The 15798-nt window shown below is 52.5% G+C and overlaps 2 protein-coding genes across 2 annotated transcripts; both read right to left on the bottom strand.

Moving 5' to 3' along the window:
- Positions 1–471: 471 nt before the first annotated feature.
- tufm (Tu translation elongation factor, mitochondrial) lies at positions 472–11370 on the bottom strand. Its single transcript, XM_059953348.1, has 11 exons — positions 11253–11370; positions 10788–10828; positions 10101–10263; positions 4862–5028; positions 4372–4476; positions 3118–3282; positions 2333–2465; positions 1980–2084; positions 1748–1899; positions 1188–1307; positions 472–765 (listed from the first exon to the last, which is right to left on the bottom strand). The coding sequence occupies exons 1-11, from the start codon at positions 11278–11280 to the stop codon at positions 598–600; spliced, it is 1347 nt and encodes a 448-aa protein (XP_059809331.1). The 5' UTR covers positions 11281–11370; the 3' UTR covers positions 472–597.
- A 1735-nt stretch (positions 11371–13105) lies between these two features.
- On the bottom strand, positions 13106–15521 carry LOC132382713 (involucrin-like). Its single transcript, XM_059953166.1, has 2 exons — positions 15481–15521; positions 13106–14945 (listed from the first exon to the last, which is right to left on the bottom strand). Exons 1-2 carry the CDS (start codon positions 15519–15521, stop codon positions 13106–13108), a joined length of 1881 nt encoding a protein of 626 aa, XP_059809149.1.
- Between the last annotated feature and the right edge of the window lie 277 nt (positions 15522–15798).

Raw genomic sequence — 15798 nt, 5'->3', positions numbered from 1 at the left:
GTGTGATGAGACGGTGTGGAGGGAGTTTCACTCTGTGTCTGACCCCGGGAGTGTGTGATGGGACGGTGTGGAGGGAGTTTCACTCTGTGTCTGACCCCGGGAGTGTGTGATGGGACGGTGTGGAGGATTCACTCTGTCTGACCCCGGGTGTGTGTGATGGGATGGTGTGGAGGAAGCTTCACTCTGTGTCTGACCCTGGGAGTGTGTGATGGGACGGTGTGGAGGGAGATTCTCTCTGTCTGACCCTGGGAGTGTGTGACGGGACAGTGTGGAGGGAGATTCACTCTGTCTGTCCCCGGGAGTGTGTGATGGGACGGTGTGGAGGGAGCTTCACTCTGTGTTTGACCCCGGGAGTGTGTGATGGGACGGTGTGGAGGGAGCTTCACTCTGTGTCTGACCCTGGTAGTGTGTGATGGGACAGACTGAAAGGAACTTCTCCTCAGTACTTTGATCCATCCAGCCATTCAACACTTTTCGTTCCTCAATGAGTTTATTTTTAATAAAAAAGAACATTTTAAATAACATCTGAGAGAGAGTGAGAGACCTTGGGGAGAGACCAGTTTCAGGATTTGGCATGGGTGCGCTGAGGGGCACAGGTCAGCCCCAGTTGATGTCATCGGGCGTGCTCTGCAGGACACTGGTGACCAGACCTGTGCCAATGGTCTTGTTTCCGTCCCTCAGGGTGAAACGCTGGCCTTTCTCCAACACCATGGGCTGCCGCAGAGTGAGGGTGAGGGAGGTGTCTTCCCCAGGCATGACCAGCTCCTGCAGAGAGAGGGAGAGGGAAAAGAAGTGAGTGTGGGGAATGCTCAGTCAAGGTTCAGGCCCCTCTACAGCCTGTGTGTCCCAGCATCAGACGGTGTACAGTGTGTGTGAGAGACAGTGCAGGGAGGTGGTGCAGTCACACCACAGAAACATGCCCTTTAGCCGCATACCCAGACTCCCATCCCATCCAGCCCCATTTGTCTCCCATTACATGTACCTGCCTCAGCCAGTTCCTCTGGGCAGTTCGTTCCCTCTCAGTGTGAACAAGTTACTCTCCCCTCACCTTACACCTGTGCCATGGGAATGAAGACAGACATTCACCCCACTGTAAGGTCACTCCTCAGTCTCTGCTGCAGGAATAACGTCCCAACCTTTGTGTGTGTCCTGTACCCTCCCTCGGTGCCCACTAGCCCCCCCCTCACCTTGCCCTTTGGCAGTTCCACCCGGCAGACCATGTCCCACGTGAGGGAGAACATCACTGGCATGAAGTTAGTGACGAACGGCTTGTGACGACCCCCTTCTTCCTTACTCAGTACGTACACCTGCGCAGGGCAGAGAGAAACATTGGTAAATTGGCTTATGAGCATCATCTTTACCGAGGCGCATTGAAGAACTTGTGTGTTGGTTTATTATTGTAGCATGTAGCAAGATACAGTGAAAAAGAGTTCATACGGATCAGATCGTTCCACAGTGCTCTGAGGTAGAACAAGGCAAAACAACAACAGAATGCAGAATAAAGTTGGAACCACCACAGAGAAAGTGCAGTGCAGGCAGACAAGAAGGTGTAAAATCCTAACAAGATAGATTATACTGTGAAGAGTGAGTTTTCACAATAGGGAAGCATTCAACAGTCTATAACCGTCCTCGAGTGGTGGGGTGCCCTCGGGCTTTTGTACCTTGCTGATAGCAGTGGGGGAGGAGAGAGAATGTCCAGGGTAGGAGGGAGAAAGTGGAGGGAGAGAGGTGCAGCGTAACTGCTTACCTGTGCCTCCACCTTCTGGTGGGGCCTGACAGAGTCAGGCTTACACAGCACCATCCCACGGCGCACGTCCTCCCGCTTCAGGCCGCGCACCAGAGCCCCCAGGTTGTCTCCCGCCTCGGCCCGCTCTAGGTTCTGGTGGAACATCTCGATCCCTGTGGGTGGGGAGAGATGGCCATGAGTGGAGCAGAGGTGAGATGGGGATGGGAACGCCTGTGGATGTGCCCTGACTTACCAGTGACCACGGAGCGCAGGCTCTTGTTGTGACCAATGAACTCACAGTCATCTCCCTTTTTGATAATGCCTCTCTCCAGTGTTCCCGTCACTACTGTTCCTCGCCCTGTTGGTGGGGTAAAGAGAGGAATGTGGAGGGAGGGGGAGTGCAACAGGAGAGACAGACATTACAGGTAAATCTAGAGTTCAGGGAGACCCGGGATCTTCTCCCCCTCCCCTGTGTGGGGGTGGAGCATGCACCCCAGGGAGAGTCGATGGGGAGAAGTAAGGAGTGAGCAGCGGAATGGGGAGTGTGAGGAGGCGGCTGTGAGGGGATGGGAAATGGTGGGAGGGGACAAAGACTGTGCCAGATACCTGGGATGGAGTAGATCTGCTCAATGGGCAGCAGGAACGGGTGATCCAGGTCCCGTTTGGGAAGAGGAATGAAGGTGTCCACAGCCTCCAGCAGTTTCAGAATCGACTCTCTGCCCATCTTTGCCTCCCGGTTCTAGAACACAACAACACTTTAGATGGAAAGGTAGGTGGAAGAGTTTTCCCTCTCCTCGCATTAGCCCAACCCGTCTCTGCCAACCAAGATGCCCCCCCATGAGCAAGTCCTATTTCTTAAAGGTGGAACAGCCTCTTCCAGCTCGACAAACAGCATTGCCAGCAACCCTCCCATTTAACTCAGCCTCATCCCAGGACAATTTACAATGAACAATTAACCTACGGACCGATACATCTTTAGACTGCTGGGAGGAAGCTGGAGCACCCGGGGGAAAGCCACACATTCAGAGAGGTCACCTTGGCTCATAACCTTTCCTATGCATGTACCGGTCTCAACCACTTGCTCTCTGTCTATACACAGACCACCCTATGGGTGAAAAAGTTGCCCATCAGGTCCCTGTTAAATCTCTCCTCTCACCTTGTATCTGAGCCCCTTGGTTCTCGATTCCCCAGCCCTGGGGAAAAAGACTGCTCATTCACCCTATCTGTGCCCCTCATGGGTTTATATACCTCTGTAAGGTCACCCCTCAGTCTCCTATGTTCCAATAAATAAAATGCCAGCAGCATCCTTTGCACTCCTACCCTGGTTTGTTTTTGCATTGGCCGCCACCTCCCAACTCATTCTCCACCCCACCCTCTTCGATCTCACTCACTTCCAGTGCATAGAGGGCAGAGCCACAGATCACGGGTGTCTTCTCCCCGTCGTATCCAAACTCACTGAGCAGCTCCCGGACCTCCAGCTCGACCAAGTCCAGCATCTCGCCATCCTCCACTGCGTCTGCTTTGTTCACGTACACTACAATGTGGTCCACTCCGATCTGGGGAGAGAGCGCTCAAAGGGTGAATGTGACGTGGGTCCAACTCACCAATACAATCACAAGGAAGCTGCGCCAGTGCCTCGGGAGGTTCAGCAATTTGAATGCACGGGAATATTAGAAGCTGTTTGGCACACTGGCCTTTATCGGTCAGGGCACTGAATACAGGGGTTGGGACGTTATGTACAAGTGATTGGGGCTGAACTTTAGCGTACTGTGTGCAGCTCTGGTCACCCTGTCTAGGAAGGATGGCTTTAAGCTGGAAAGATTTACAGGAAGGTTGTTGGTACTGAGGGAGGCCTGAGTTATAAGGAAAAGCTGGACAGGCTGGGATTGTTATCCCTGGAGTGAAGGAGGCAGAGGGGTGACCTTATAGAGGTTTATAAAACCATGAGGGCTATACATAAGGTGAGAGGGGAGAGGTTTAAAGGGACAGGTTTTTGTCACCCAGTGAGTGGTCCGTGCATGGAAAAGGCTGCCAGCGAAACTGGTTGAGGCAGGTACATTAACAACCCTTAAAAGACACTTGTACAGGAATGTGGATCGGAATGGCAGAGGGTTATGGGCAGATGGGACTGGCTTAGACGGGGATCTTTTCAATGCTTTACTTCCTTCGGAGGTTAAATAGGTTCTGTTTGTCACAAAACACTAACAAACTTGACAAGATGCCCTGATGGAAGTGTTGCATCATGGTCTGGTACAGAAATTCAAAAACAGTAGGAATGTAGTAAGAGGCTCTGCCCAACAAAGTGGTGGAGGTTGCCTTATTTAAGACAAGGTTGGATAGATTTTTGCATAGTAGGGGAATTAAGGGTTTTGAGGAAAAGGCAGGTAGGTGGAGATGAGTCCATGGCCAGATCAGCCATGATCTTAATGAATGGCAGAGTAGGCTCAACGGGCCAGATGGTCGACTCCAGCTCTTTTTTCTAATGTTCTTATGCAGACTCAGCCCATTACATCACAGGCTCATCCCACCACCATTAATATCTCCAGGAGGGGCAGCCGCAAGAAGGCAATGTCCACCAATGTGTCACCTTCTCAACGGCAAAGTGAAAGGGGGTGGGGGGCAGAGAACTCAGAACAGGCTCCTACCTGCTTGGCCAACAGAAGGTGCTCCCGGGTCTGAGGCATCTGCCCGTCAGTAGCTGCGACAACCAGGATGCATCCGTCCAGCTGCGCTGTGCCTGTGATCATGTTCTGCAACCGGGTAAAGACGGAGGAGACATGAGAGGCAATCGGTCCTCAATGGCTAGACACACTCGCCAACTGTTCGAACAAATACGCAAGACAATCGCAAACCACCAACTGGTTGAAGGAGGACAGGTAATGTGCACGGACAACCCCACTGAGGAGATGGAGTGTCCTGTCACATCTCTCACCTTAGATTGTGCACATAAACAGATCGGGTGGGGGGGGGGGTGTGAAGAGAGGAGTGAATCGAAGGGGTGTAAGAGAGGAGGAAGGGCAGAGGTTAGCGACTGTACCTACCCTTCCCAGCTCCCTCACCTTCCTGCTGCTGACCTGTAGTTGGGGGTGAATGAACTTGTCCACCCACCCCCACCGTCCTCTGATCCCCTCTCACCTTCACGTAGTCGGCGTGCCCAGGACAGTCGGTGTGAGCGTAGTGGCGGTTGGGGGTCGTGTACTCCACGTGGGAGGCATTGATAGTGATGCCCCGTGCCTTTTCCTCTGGTGCATTGTCGATGTCCTCATATTTCTTGAACCTGGCTCCTCCAGCCTCCGCCAGGACTGTCAGAATTTGTTGGGGGAAGGGGGTGTGAGGAGTGTGTTGGGAACAGGATAAAGGTGGGTTAGCTTACCCTTGCTGAGCAACACCCCGATAACACTTCTCTCCCGCAAATTAATGCACTCATATTTCTCTAAGCAGCTTAGGGGGAAAATACAGGAGGACATGGGGATGGGAAGATAAACCAGGGCCAGACTTTCAAAGTGAACGACAGGACCCTGGGCAGTGTTGTTGAACCCATGGATGTGGCTCCCTGAATGTGCGTCGCATGGAGACAGGGCGGTGAAGAAGGCATTTAGGATGCTGGCCGTCATCAGTCAGGCACTCAAAGGTCAGGTGTTGGGACGTTATGTACCAGGTTTTAATATTTTTTATTTTATGTAGCCATGTGGTGTGGAATAGGTCCTACTGGCCCTTTCGAGCCACATCGCCCAGCAACCTCCGGTTTAACCCAGGCCCGATCACCAATGCACCTGCTGACCGCAACATGTTTGGACTACGGGATGAAAGCGGAGCACCTGGAAAAAACCCACACATAGCATGGGGAGGGCGTGCAGACTCCTCACGAGAACATCGGAATCAAACTCAGAGGATTCACGCAGTAAAAGAATCGCGCTGACCCCACACTACCGTGGTGCCCCACGTAGGGGACATTGGTGATGCCACTTCTGGAGTACCGTGTTCAGTTTTGGTTGCCCTGCTGAAGGAAAGATGCATTAGGCAGGAAAGCCTGCAAAGGAGATTTATGAGGATGTTGCCTGGACTCGTCTAAGTTAGGGAGAGAGGATGGGCAAGTTGGGACTTTATTCTTCAGAGTGTAGAAGACAGAGGTATGTAAATCCATGATAGGGTGAATGTGCAGAGTCTTTTCTCCCGGTGTTGGGGAATCAAGAGCTGGAGGGCACAGGTTTAAAGTGAGAGTGGAGAGGTTTAATAGGTATCTGATGAGTAACATTTTTGCACAGAAGTGGTTGAGACAGGTACATTAACAACATAGCGGGGTCAAGGGATATGGGGAGAGGGCAGGAACGGTGTACTGACTGTGTATGATCAGCCATGATCACAGTGAATGGCGGTGCTGGCTAGAAGGGCCGAAGGGCCTACTCCTGCACCTACTGTCTATTGTCTATTTAAAAGACACTTGGACAGGTACACGGCATCCTCCCTGTGAATGCACAGGTTTCCTCCAGGTGCTCTAGTACATGGATGGTAAAGGTGTAAATGGATATGGGCCAAATGCAGGCAGATGGGATAGGCTCAGCTGGGAATCGGTTACCACGGGCCAGCTGGGCCGAAGTGCCTTTTTCTGTCCTGTACAACTCTGTGACTCTTAAAGTCTTTGTTGTATCTGAACTCCACTGTTGACGGTTTCATGCCCAACTGCAAAAGGAGGGGCCGGCGTTGCATTTGCAATCCCATCCTATAAAAACCCAGAGTTAAGGAAACACCAACAATCTCATCCCCGGGAGAAGGTTATAGTCCAGTAAGATATCATCCCGTAAAAACCCAGAGTTAAAGAAAGACCAACAATCTCATCCCCGGGAGAAGGTTATAGTCCAGTAAAATCCCATCCTATAAAAACCCAGTTACAGAAAGACCAACAATCTCATCCCCGGGAGAAGGTTATAGTCCAGTAAAATCCCATCCCGTAAAAACATACCAAGACATACAAATGTCTTGGTGCAAATACCCAGTTACAGAAAGACCAACAATCTCATCCCCGGGAGAAGGTTATAGTCCAGTAAAATCCCATCCCGTAAAAACATACCAAGACATACAAATGTCTTGGTGCAAATACCCAGTTACAGAAACACCAACGATCTCATCCCTGGGAGAAGTCTCTTCAAGTCTATTGAAGATTGGCCCAGGACCGAGGACGCTGGCGGTCTGTGCTCCAGACATAAAATAGTACAGCACAGGAACAGGCCCTTCAGCCCACAAAAGTAATTCAAAACCAGCCAAAATCTAATCCCTCCTACCTACACAATGTCCATTTCCCTCCATCTTCTTCATAACCATGTGCCTATCTAAACATTTCTTAAAAGCCTCTAATGTACAAACCCTTTACAATTACCTGGCTTTCAGCATTAATTACTCATAACATGGTTTGATCTTCATCTAAGTCACAATGATAGACAAACGCAATCTGCCTAAACAAGAACACACAATTACTTTTCATGTCTTTATTGAACACATTGTTTAATCATTCACAGTCCAGGCTGGAAAAAGTATGTGAACTCTTGTATTTAGTAACTGGTGGAACCTCCTTTGACAGCAATAACCTCCACCAAACGTTTCCTGCAGCTGCTGATCAGACTTGCACAATGGGGAGGAGGAACTTTACAGTTATCCATACAAAACTGTTTCTGTTCATCAATACTTCAGCCCTCTTCAGGTCATGCCACAGCATCTCAATTGGGTTAAGGTCTGGACTCTGACTTGGCCATTCCAAAACACAAATTTTCTTCTGTTGTCGATTTACTGTTGTGCTTTGGATCTTTGTCTTGTTGCATCATCCAACTTCTATTAAGCTTCAGGTGACAGACCGCTACCCTGACATTCTTCTGTAAAATGTCTTTGTGCAATTTTGAATTCCCTGTTCCCTCAACAATGGCAAGCTGTCCAGGCCCCGAGGCAGCAAAGCAGCTCCAAACCATGATGCCCCTTCCACCGTGCTTCACAGCTGGGATGAGGTGTTGGTTGTGTCCTTTTTCCTCCAAAAACAGCAACGTGCATTTCTGCCAAACAGTTCATCTTTTGTCTCATCTGTCCACAGAACATTGTCCAGGAGCATTGTGGAACATCCAAGTGGTCTTCTGCAAACTTGACGTGCATCAATGTTTTTAATTTGGAGAGTTATGGTTTTCTCTGTGGTGTCCTATGAATGTCTTCTTGTTCAGTGTTTTTCTTACAGTGGACACATGAACACAGACTTTTGCAAGTTCTGGAGATTTCTGCAGGTCTTTTGCTGTTCTCTTTTGCTTGGTACTTCCTTCAGCTTTGAACATTGTGCTCTTAGTGGGATGCCCACTTCTAGGGAAAGTAACAACAATACTAACTTTCCTCCATTTATAGAGTTTTTCTTAGTGGACTGACGAACACTCACACGTTTAGAAATGTGGCTGTAGCCCAGGGGTGGGCAAACTTTTTGACATGTGGGCCACAAAGGGTTCTAAAATATGGCCCCCGGGCCGTAGTTTGCCCATGCCTGCTGTAGCCTTTTCCAGCTTCATGCATATCTGCAAATCTTCTTCTAAGGCCCTCTGAAAGTTGTTTTGATCGAGGCATGATGCACATACAGAAATCTTTCTTGAGAAGAGCAGGCTCTGTCAGTAACCTGACTTTGTTAAAAAGGCAGGGCATCTCTACAACCCACACCTCCAATCTCATCTCACTGATTGGAACACCTGACTCCAAATAGCTTTTGTCGAAGCCATTATCCCAGAGGTTCACATACTTCTTGATGTACAAAAAAGCTGGATGAACTCAGCAGGTTGGGCAGCGTCTGTTGAAAGAAGCAGTCAACAGATGCTGCCCGACCTGCTGAGTTCATCCAGCTTTTTTGTATGTCTTGATTTGACCACAGCATCTGCAGTGCACTTTGTGTTCACATACTAGACTGTGATTGTCAAAATGGTGTACTCAGTATCAATGAGAAGAAGTACAATTGTTTATGTGTTGTTAGTTTAGGCAGATTGTGTTTGTCCATTGTTGTGACTTAGATGATCAGAATTAATGCAGAAAACCAGGTTCAGAAACGTTTTCTTGGAACTGTATTTGCCTCTATCACCATACCAGACTGCATATTCCAGACATCCACCAATCTGAGTAAAAAAAACACCCTCTCTCACTTTCTCATCCTCTGGTTTAACACATTTCAACCCTGGGAAAAAGATACTCCTTGTCCACTCTTATCTATGCCTCTCATAATCTCTATCAGATCTCTCCTCAGTCTCCACAGGTTAAAATAAAAAAATAAGTTTGTCCAGCTTCGCATAAAAGCACGTGCCCTCTAAGCCCAGCAGCATCCTGGCGAAGCTCTTCTACACCCTCTCCAACATATCGTCCTCTCGTGGGGCCACCCGAACTGTACACAATACTCCTGATGTGGCTTAACCAGTTTTATATAAAGTTGCAACATGACCTTTGAACTTAACATAAGGTGTTGCTCCTCCAACGAGGGGGCCATAGACTGAGATGTCGGGATGGGAATGGGAAGTGGAATTTAAACGGGTGTTCAATTAAAATGGCAGTCCGTCCCGTCCTCTACTATTGCCACCATTTGCAGATTTTCTCTTGTTTGTGATTGGACACCTCACATTTATCTGGGTGAAACTCCCATCTTCTCTGTCCATGTCTGCACCTGATCTATATTGAGCTGTATTCTTTGCCCAGATTCTACACTACCCACAACTCCACCAATCACAGTGGTGATGGGTTAAGTAAGCTCTTTCCGTGTCCCTCACCACCCCAGGCAGCCACCACTTTGTGTAAAAAAAAATAAAATCTTGCACATCTCCTTTGAGCATGCCCCCTATATTAGACACTTCTACCCTTGCGAAAACGATACTGTATATTCTGTTTTATGATCTTGCACCTTATTGTCTGCCTGCACTGCCCTTTCTCTTTAACTGTTACACTTTACTCTGCATTCAGTTACTGTTTTACCTTGTTTTGCCTCAGTGCTGTGTAATGATCTGATCTGTACAAACATTATACATGACAAGTTTTTCACTGTATCCCCATTCATGAGACAATAATAAATCAATTCCCACACCACTGGAATAGCCAACACAACCACAATCACTGCCTGAGTACAGCAACACTGACTTTGTGCTGTGCTGTGTTCTGATTGTGTTACTTGTTGTGTTTGGTTGATGTTTTAATGTGGATCCTGTGGATCTGTGCCTGCAATGCCGCTGCAGGTAAGTTTTCCAACAGACCCAAACATCTGACAGCAGAACACAGAACAAGTCAGAGTGGCGGACAGGCCCTTCAATCCACAACGTTCTGCCAACCTTTTAACCTACTGTTTGTGCACATCATTGTGATGAAGTGGATAAACTGTTTCTACCTTTGGTGATGGCAGCCGTTAGCGTAGTTTTCCCATGGTCCACGTGTCCGATCGTCCCGATGTTCATGTGCGGCTTTTCTCGCAGATATGTTTTTTTAGCCTCAGTCGCTAGGTTCTGCCTGAAAATGGGAGGAGCAAAGGTGCAGGGAGCAAGGAGGGTGGGCTGCAGTCACAGCAGAAAAGTATGAATTAACAATGTGTCCTGTTACACACTCCTGGGGTGAGATACTGAGTGAAGCTCCCTCCACCCCGTCCCATCACACACTCCTGGGGTCAGACACAGAGTGAAGCTCCCTCCACACCGTCCCATTGCACACTCCCGGTGTCAGACACAGAGTGAATCTCCCTCCACACCGTCCCATCACACACTCCCGGGGTCAGACACAGAGTGAAGTTCCCTCCACACTGTCACATCACACACTCCCGGGGTCAGACACAGAGTGAAGTTCCCTCCACACTGTCCCATCACACACACCTGGGATCAGATGCCAAGTGAAGTTCCCTCCACACCATCCCATCACACACTCCAGAGTCAGACACAGAGTGAAGCTCCCTCCACACTGTCCCATCACACACACCCAGGGTGAAAAACTGAGTGAAGCCTCCTCTAAAGTTCTGTTACACTCTACACTATCGCTGTATTAGCAGCAGACCCCATCTGGTGGGGGAAAAGGTAGGGAAACTCACCATTCTCAGTCCCAGCAAAGCATGGATACATCCTCTGGGCACTGGAAGAGAGGGGGAGGGAACCATCAGTCTAGATTCTTGGTTAAAGCTGGTATGTCTACTTGCTTCTTCTACCCTTTGGCCCTAACTCCATATCCTTTTACCTTCTGACGCCTGCCATCAGGAACCGGACCCCAACCCCTCGGCCTCTTCCCAATGCTCTCCCGAATATCGCAACTCCTCTCAGGCACGATATTCCATATGACACTCCAAATCCTTCCATCTCTGATCCCTTTTTTTGCTCCGTCCCTCTCATCCAGCCACCAACTTAAAGCCTCGTCCTTCCCCTCAACTCACATGTAGCTTCGCACCTCCCACTTCTCTACATCCCTCTCCTTTCCCTTCACCCTGTGTCTCTCCGTCACCATTTCTCTCTCACCCCCCTCTCCCTCCCATCATCAGCTCCTCGCTCCACCTCGACCTCACCTCCTGCACTCGCCCTCAGCGCCGCCATCTTGCACCACCAGGAACTGACGTCAGCTCCAACAGCGCTTGTGCCGTGTTGACGTCAGGACGCGCCGACGTTACGCCTTGCCCCGCCGCAACGTCTCCATTGGCAACGGGGAAGCACGGAGCCCGATGAAGGGGGGGGGGGGGATTTAATTTTGCTCCTCCCATCTGGTCCCTGTGATCTGCCCTCCCACCCAGTGGGGGCTGTGTAGCAGAGCAGCGTTGTGATCTGGTTTGAACTGAATTGATTTTATTACTTATATCCATGAAGAGTAAAAATATTTACGTCACGTCTCCGTCTAAATGTGCAACTTATAGTAATTTACAATAAGTAGTCAATACAACATAGAAATGAAGTTGTGTCGGCAGGAATTAATCAGTCAGTTGGCCTGGTGGAAGAAGATGTCCCGGAGCCTGTTGGTCCTGGCTTTTATGCTGCGGTATCGTTTCCGGATGGTAGCAGCTGGAGGTTGGGGTGACTCAGGTCTCCGGTGATCCTCCGGGTCTCTGTAAGTATCCAGAATCAGGAGAAGTTTACAACTACTGATGCACTGGGCTGTCCGCACCACTCTCTGCAGACAGTTTGAGGTTGGGGTGACTCAGGTCTCCAGTGATCCTCCGGGTCTCTGTAAGTATCCAGAATCAGGAGAAGTTTACAACTACTGATGCACTGGGCTGTCCGCACCACTCTCTGCAGACAGTTTGAGGTTGGGGTGACTCAGGTCTCCAGTGATCCTCCGGGTCTCTGTAAGTATCCAGAATCAGGAGAAGCGGCGCAGCAAATGATGCACTGGGCTGTCTTCATCCATCACTCTCTGCAGAATCCTGCGATTGAGGGAGGTACAGTTCCCATACCAGGCAGTGATACAGCCAATCAGGATGCTCACATTTGTGCCCCTATAGAAAGTTCTAAAAATTTGGGGCGTCTTCAACCGTCTGAGATGAAAGAGACGCTGTTGTGTCTTTTTTACCATACAGTTGGTATGTACAGACCACATGAGATCCTCGATTATGTTTATGCCGAGAAATTTAAAGCTGTCCACCCTCTCAGCACCAGATCCATTGATGTCAATGGGGGTTAGCCTGTCTCCATTCCTCCTGTAACCCACAACCGACTCCTTTGTTTTTGCGACGTTGAGGGAGAGGTTGTTTTCTTGACCACTGTGTCAGGGTAAACACGAGGATGTCTGCAGATGCTGGAAATTCAAACAACACACACAAAATGCTGGTGGAACACAGCAGGCCGGGCAGCATCTATAAGGAGAAGCACTGTCGACGTTTCGGGCCGAGACCCTTCGTCAGGACTCAGAAGGGTCTCGGCCCGAATCGTCGACAGTGCTTCCTTCTTCCTATAGATGCTGCCTGGCCTGCTGCGTTCCACCAGCATTTCAGGCCAATCAGCGTCGTGTCATCAGCAAATTTAATTTTTGGGGGTGGTAAGGCAGAGCAATCGTGTGGTTACACCTCCCAGCAGCTGGATGCCCTGTAATTAAAGCCTCCCTCCCTGTCTCTGGGGAGGTGTAATTGTCCCTCCCTGCCTGTGGAGGCGGTGCATACCACTCAGCCAAGTGCGGGGGCGCGGAGGGATGGGAGGACCGACTGCCTCCTCGACTTCAGCGGCGCAGCAAATGGGAGATTCGCCCGCCTCTCCTCGGCGACGGGGCTGCTGCAGGTAGGAGGCCCATTCACTGGAATTAAACCTCCTTGTACTCTAGGAATGCTGCCTGCGATTCTTCCTCTCCGTCCACTGTCCCTCTCAACCACATTCTTATGCCTTCTGCCGGTAACCCAGAGCTACCAAGTGCGAGTGGGTGGTCTGCTCTACATAATTACATCTTCTCCCCGCGCCGGGGCGCTGTGGCTTGGAGGACCGCTGCCTGCTCTCCGCCAGCTTGGGGCGCTGTGGCTTGGAGGACCGCTGCCTGCTCTCCGCCAGCTTGGGGCGCTGTGGCTTGGAGGACCGCTGCCTGCTCTCCGCCAGCTTGGGGCGCTGTGGCTTGGAGGACCGCTGCCTGCTCTCCTCCAGCTTGGGGCGCTGTGGCTTGGAGGACCGCTGCCTGCTCTCCGCCAGCTTGGGGCGCTGTGGCTTGGAGGACCGCTGTCTGCTCTCCTCCAACTCGGGGCGCTGTGGCTTGGAGGACTGCTGCCTTCTCCCCGCGCCGGGGGCGCTGTGGCTTGGAGGACCGCTGCCTGCTCTCCTCCAGCTTGGGGCGCTGTGGCTTGGAGGACCGCTGCCTGCTCTCCGCCAGCTTGGGGCGCTGTGGCTTGGAGGACCGCTGCCTGCTCTCCGCCAGCTCGGGGCGCTGTGGCTTGGAGGACCGCTGCCTGCTCTCCTCCAGCTCGGGGCGCTGTGGCTTGGAGGACCGCTGCCTGCTCTCCTCCAGTTCGGGGCGCTGTGGCTTGGAGGACCGCTGCCTGCTCTCCGCCAGCTCGGGGCGCTGTGGCTTGGAGGACCGCTGCCTGCTCTCCTCCAGCTCGGGGCGCTGTGGCTTGGAGGACCGCTGCCTGCTCTCCTCCAGTTCGGGGCGCTGTGGCTTGGAGGACCGCTGCCTGCTCTCCGCCAGCTCGGGGCGCTGTGGCTTGGAGGACCGCTGCCTGCTCTCCTCCAGCTCGGGGCGCTGTGGCTTGGAGGACCGCTGCCTGCTCTCCTCCAGCTCGGGGCGCTGTGGCTTGGAGGACCGCTGCCTTCTCCCTGCACCGGGGCGCTGTGGCTTGGAGGACCGCTGCCTGCTCTCCTCCAGCTTGGGGCGCTGTGGCTTGGAGGACCGCTGCCTGCTCTCCTCCAGCTTGGGGCGCTGTGGCTTGGAGGACCGCTGCCTGCTCTCCGCCAGCTCGGGGCGCTGTGGCTTGGAGGACCGCTGCCTGCTCTCCGCCAGCTCGGGGCGCTGTGGCTTAGAGGACCGCTGCCTGCTCTCCTCCAACTCGGGGCGCTGTGGCTTGGAGGACCGCTGCCTGCTCTCCTCCAGCTTGGGGCGCTGTGGCTTGGAGGACCGCTGCCTGCTCTCCGCCAGCTCGGGGCGCTGTGGCTTGGAGGACTGCTGCCTGCTCTCCTCCAACTCGGGGCGCTGTGGCTTGGAGGACCGCTGCCTGCTCTCCTCCAGCTTGGGGCGCTGTGGCTTGGAGGACCGCTGCCTGCTCTCCGCCAGCTCGGGGCGCTGTGGCTTGGAGGACCGCTGCCTGCTCTCCGCCAGCTTGGGGCGCTGTGGCTTGGAGGACCGCTGCCTGCTCTCCGCCAGCTCGGGGCGCTGTGGCTTGGAGGACCGCTGCCTGCTCTCCGCCAGCTCGGGGCGCTGTGGCTTGGAGGACCGCTGCCTGCTCTCCTCCAACTCGGGGCGCTGTGGCTTGGAGGACCGCTGCCTGCTCTCCTCCAGCTTGGGGCGCTGTGGCTTGGAGGACCGCTGCCTGCTCTCCTCCAGCTCGGGGCGCTGTGGCTTGGAGGACCGCTGCCTGCTCTCCGCCAGCTCGGGGCGCTGTGGCTTGGAGGACCGCTGCCTGCTCTCCGCCAGCTCGGGGCGCTGTGGCTTGGAGGACCGCTGCCTGCTCTCCGCCAGCTCGGGGCGCTGTGGCTTGGAGGACCGCTGCCTGCTCTCCGCCAGCTCGGGGCGCTGTGGCTTGGAGGACCGCTGCCTGCTCTCCGCCAGCTCGGGGCGCTGTGGCCGCTTCTCTGAACTGTTGCAGCCATTACAACAGCTTGCAAGGGTTGGAAAATGGAAAACCTTTGGCCCACCCAGATGGGCAAAATGGCCTCACAGTTCCTGTGTGTTAATTCGCCCCAAGGGTGGGTATTTTCCCAAGTTTACCCTGGCCAGTTAAGATTTGATGTTGGCAAGTGGGATCCATTGACTTCAGTGCCACGTGGAACTAATAGCCTCAGGTTTCATGCAGACAGGAGTGAAGGAGAGAGCTGGGGTCCCTCTCTTGAGGGAGAGGGTCATGGAGAGAGGGCGAGTGGTGGGGTAAGGAGGACAAGAAGGGTTAATGGAGATGTAGGAAAGGAAGGTTGTAGCTCTCCCCCATTCCCCTCCTCCTCTTCCTGGTGGGTCACTCTCTCAGTCCCTGACGTGCGCAATGATATATTTGTCACTAGGATTATGGTGTGTAACCGATCACTTTCTGCAGCCCTGGATGCCAAAAGCTGAAGGATCCAAATCAGAATCCTCCCTGTCAGCTGATTCATAATCCGCTCAGAGTTCGTGCATCTCACCTTCCACCCTCCTTCTCCCAGTTAAAGAGTCCATGTATCATTGCCCTTCGCACGTGCTTTACTGTGGTGCTCCCTCCCTTCCTACTACCTCACCTGAAGTGGTCCCTCCCACCTCACTGCCACTCAGCTGTGCAACTCGCTCCCTCTCGTGCGCCACTTCCTCCCTGGCCCTGCTGGCCAGCCTTACCCCATTTCCACCTCTCTGCCTCTCTCTCCTGAGGTGCTCCCCCCTCCCATGGTGCTCCCTCCTTGCCTTTTCCTCACTCCTCCATTCTGCAGTCTCCATCCCTCCTCACCGGCTCTCTCCAGTGTGCTCCC

The sequence above is a fragment of the Hypanus sabinus genome, chromosome 29 (assembly GCF_030144855.1).
Source record: "Hypanus sabinus isolate sHypSab1 chromosome 29, sHypSab1.hap1, whole genome shotgun sequence".
Taxonomy (NCBI): Eukaryota; Metazoa; Chordata; class Chondrichthyes; order Myliobatiformes; family Dasyatidae; genus Hypanus; species Hypanus sabinus.
The sequence above is the reverse complement of the archived record's forward strand: the minus strand, read 5'-3'. Positions and strand labels throughout refer to the sequence as shown.

Coding starts and splice junctions, on each gene's coding strand:
- tufm (XM_059953348.1), bottom strand. CDS start 11,280: ATGGCGGCGCTGAGGGCGAGTGCAGGAG. Junction 4,477..4,861: donor GGCACGCCGACTACGTGAAG/GTGAGAGGGGAT, acceptor ACCCGGTTGCAG/AACATGATCACAGGCACAGC. Junction 766..1,187: donor TGGAACTGCCAAAGGGCAAG/GTGAGGGGGGGG, acceptor CTCTCTCTGCAG/GAGCTGGTCATGCCTGGGGA.
- LOC132382713 (XM_059953166.1), bottom strand. CDS start 15,521: ATGATACATGGACTCTTTAACTGGGAGAAGGAGGGTGGAAG. Junction 14,946..15,480: donor TGGGAGAAGGAGGGTGGAAG/GTGAGATGCACG, acceptor TGGCTGCAACAG/TTCAGAGAAGCGGCCACAGC.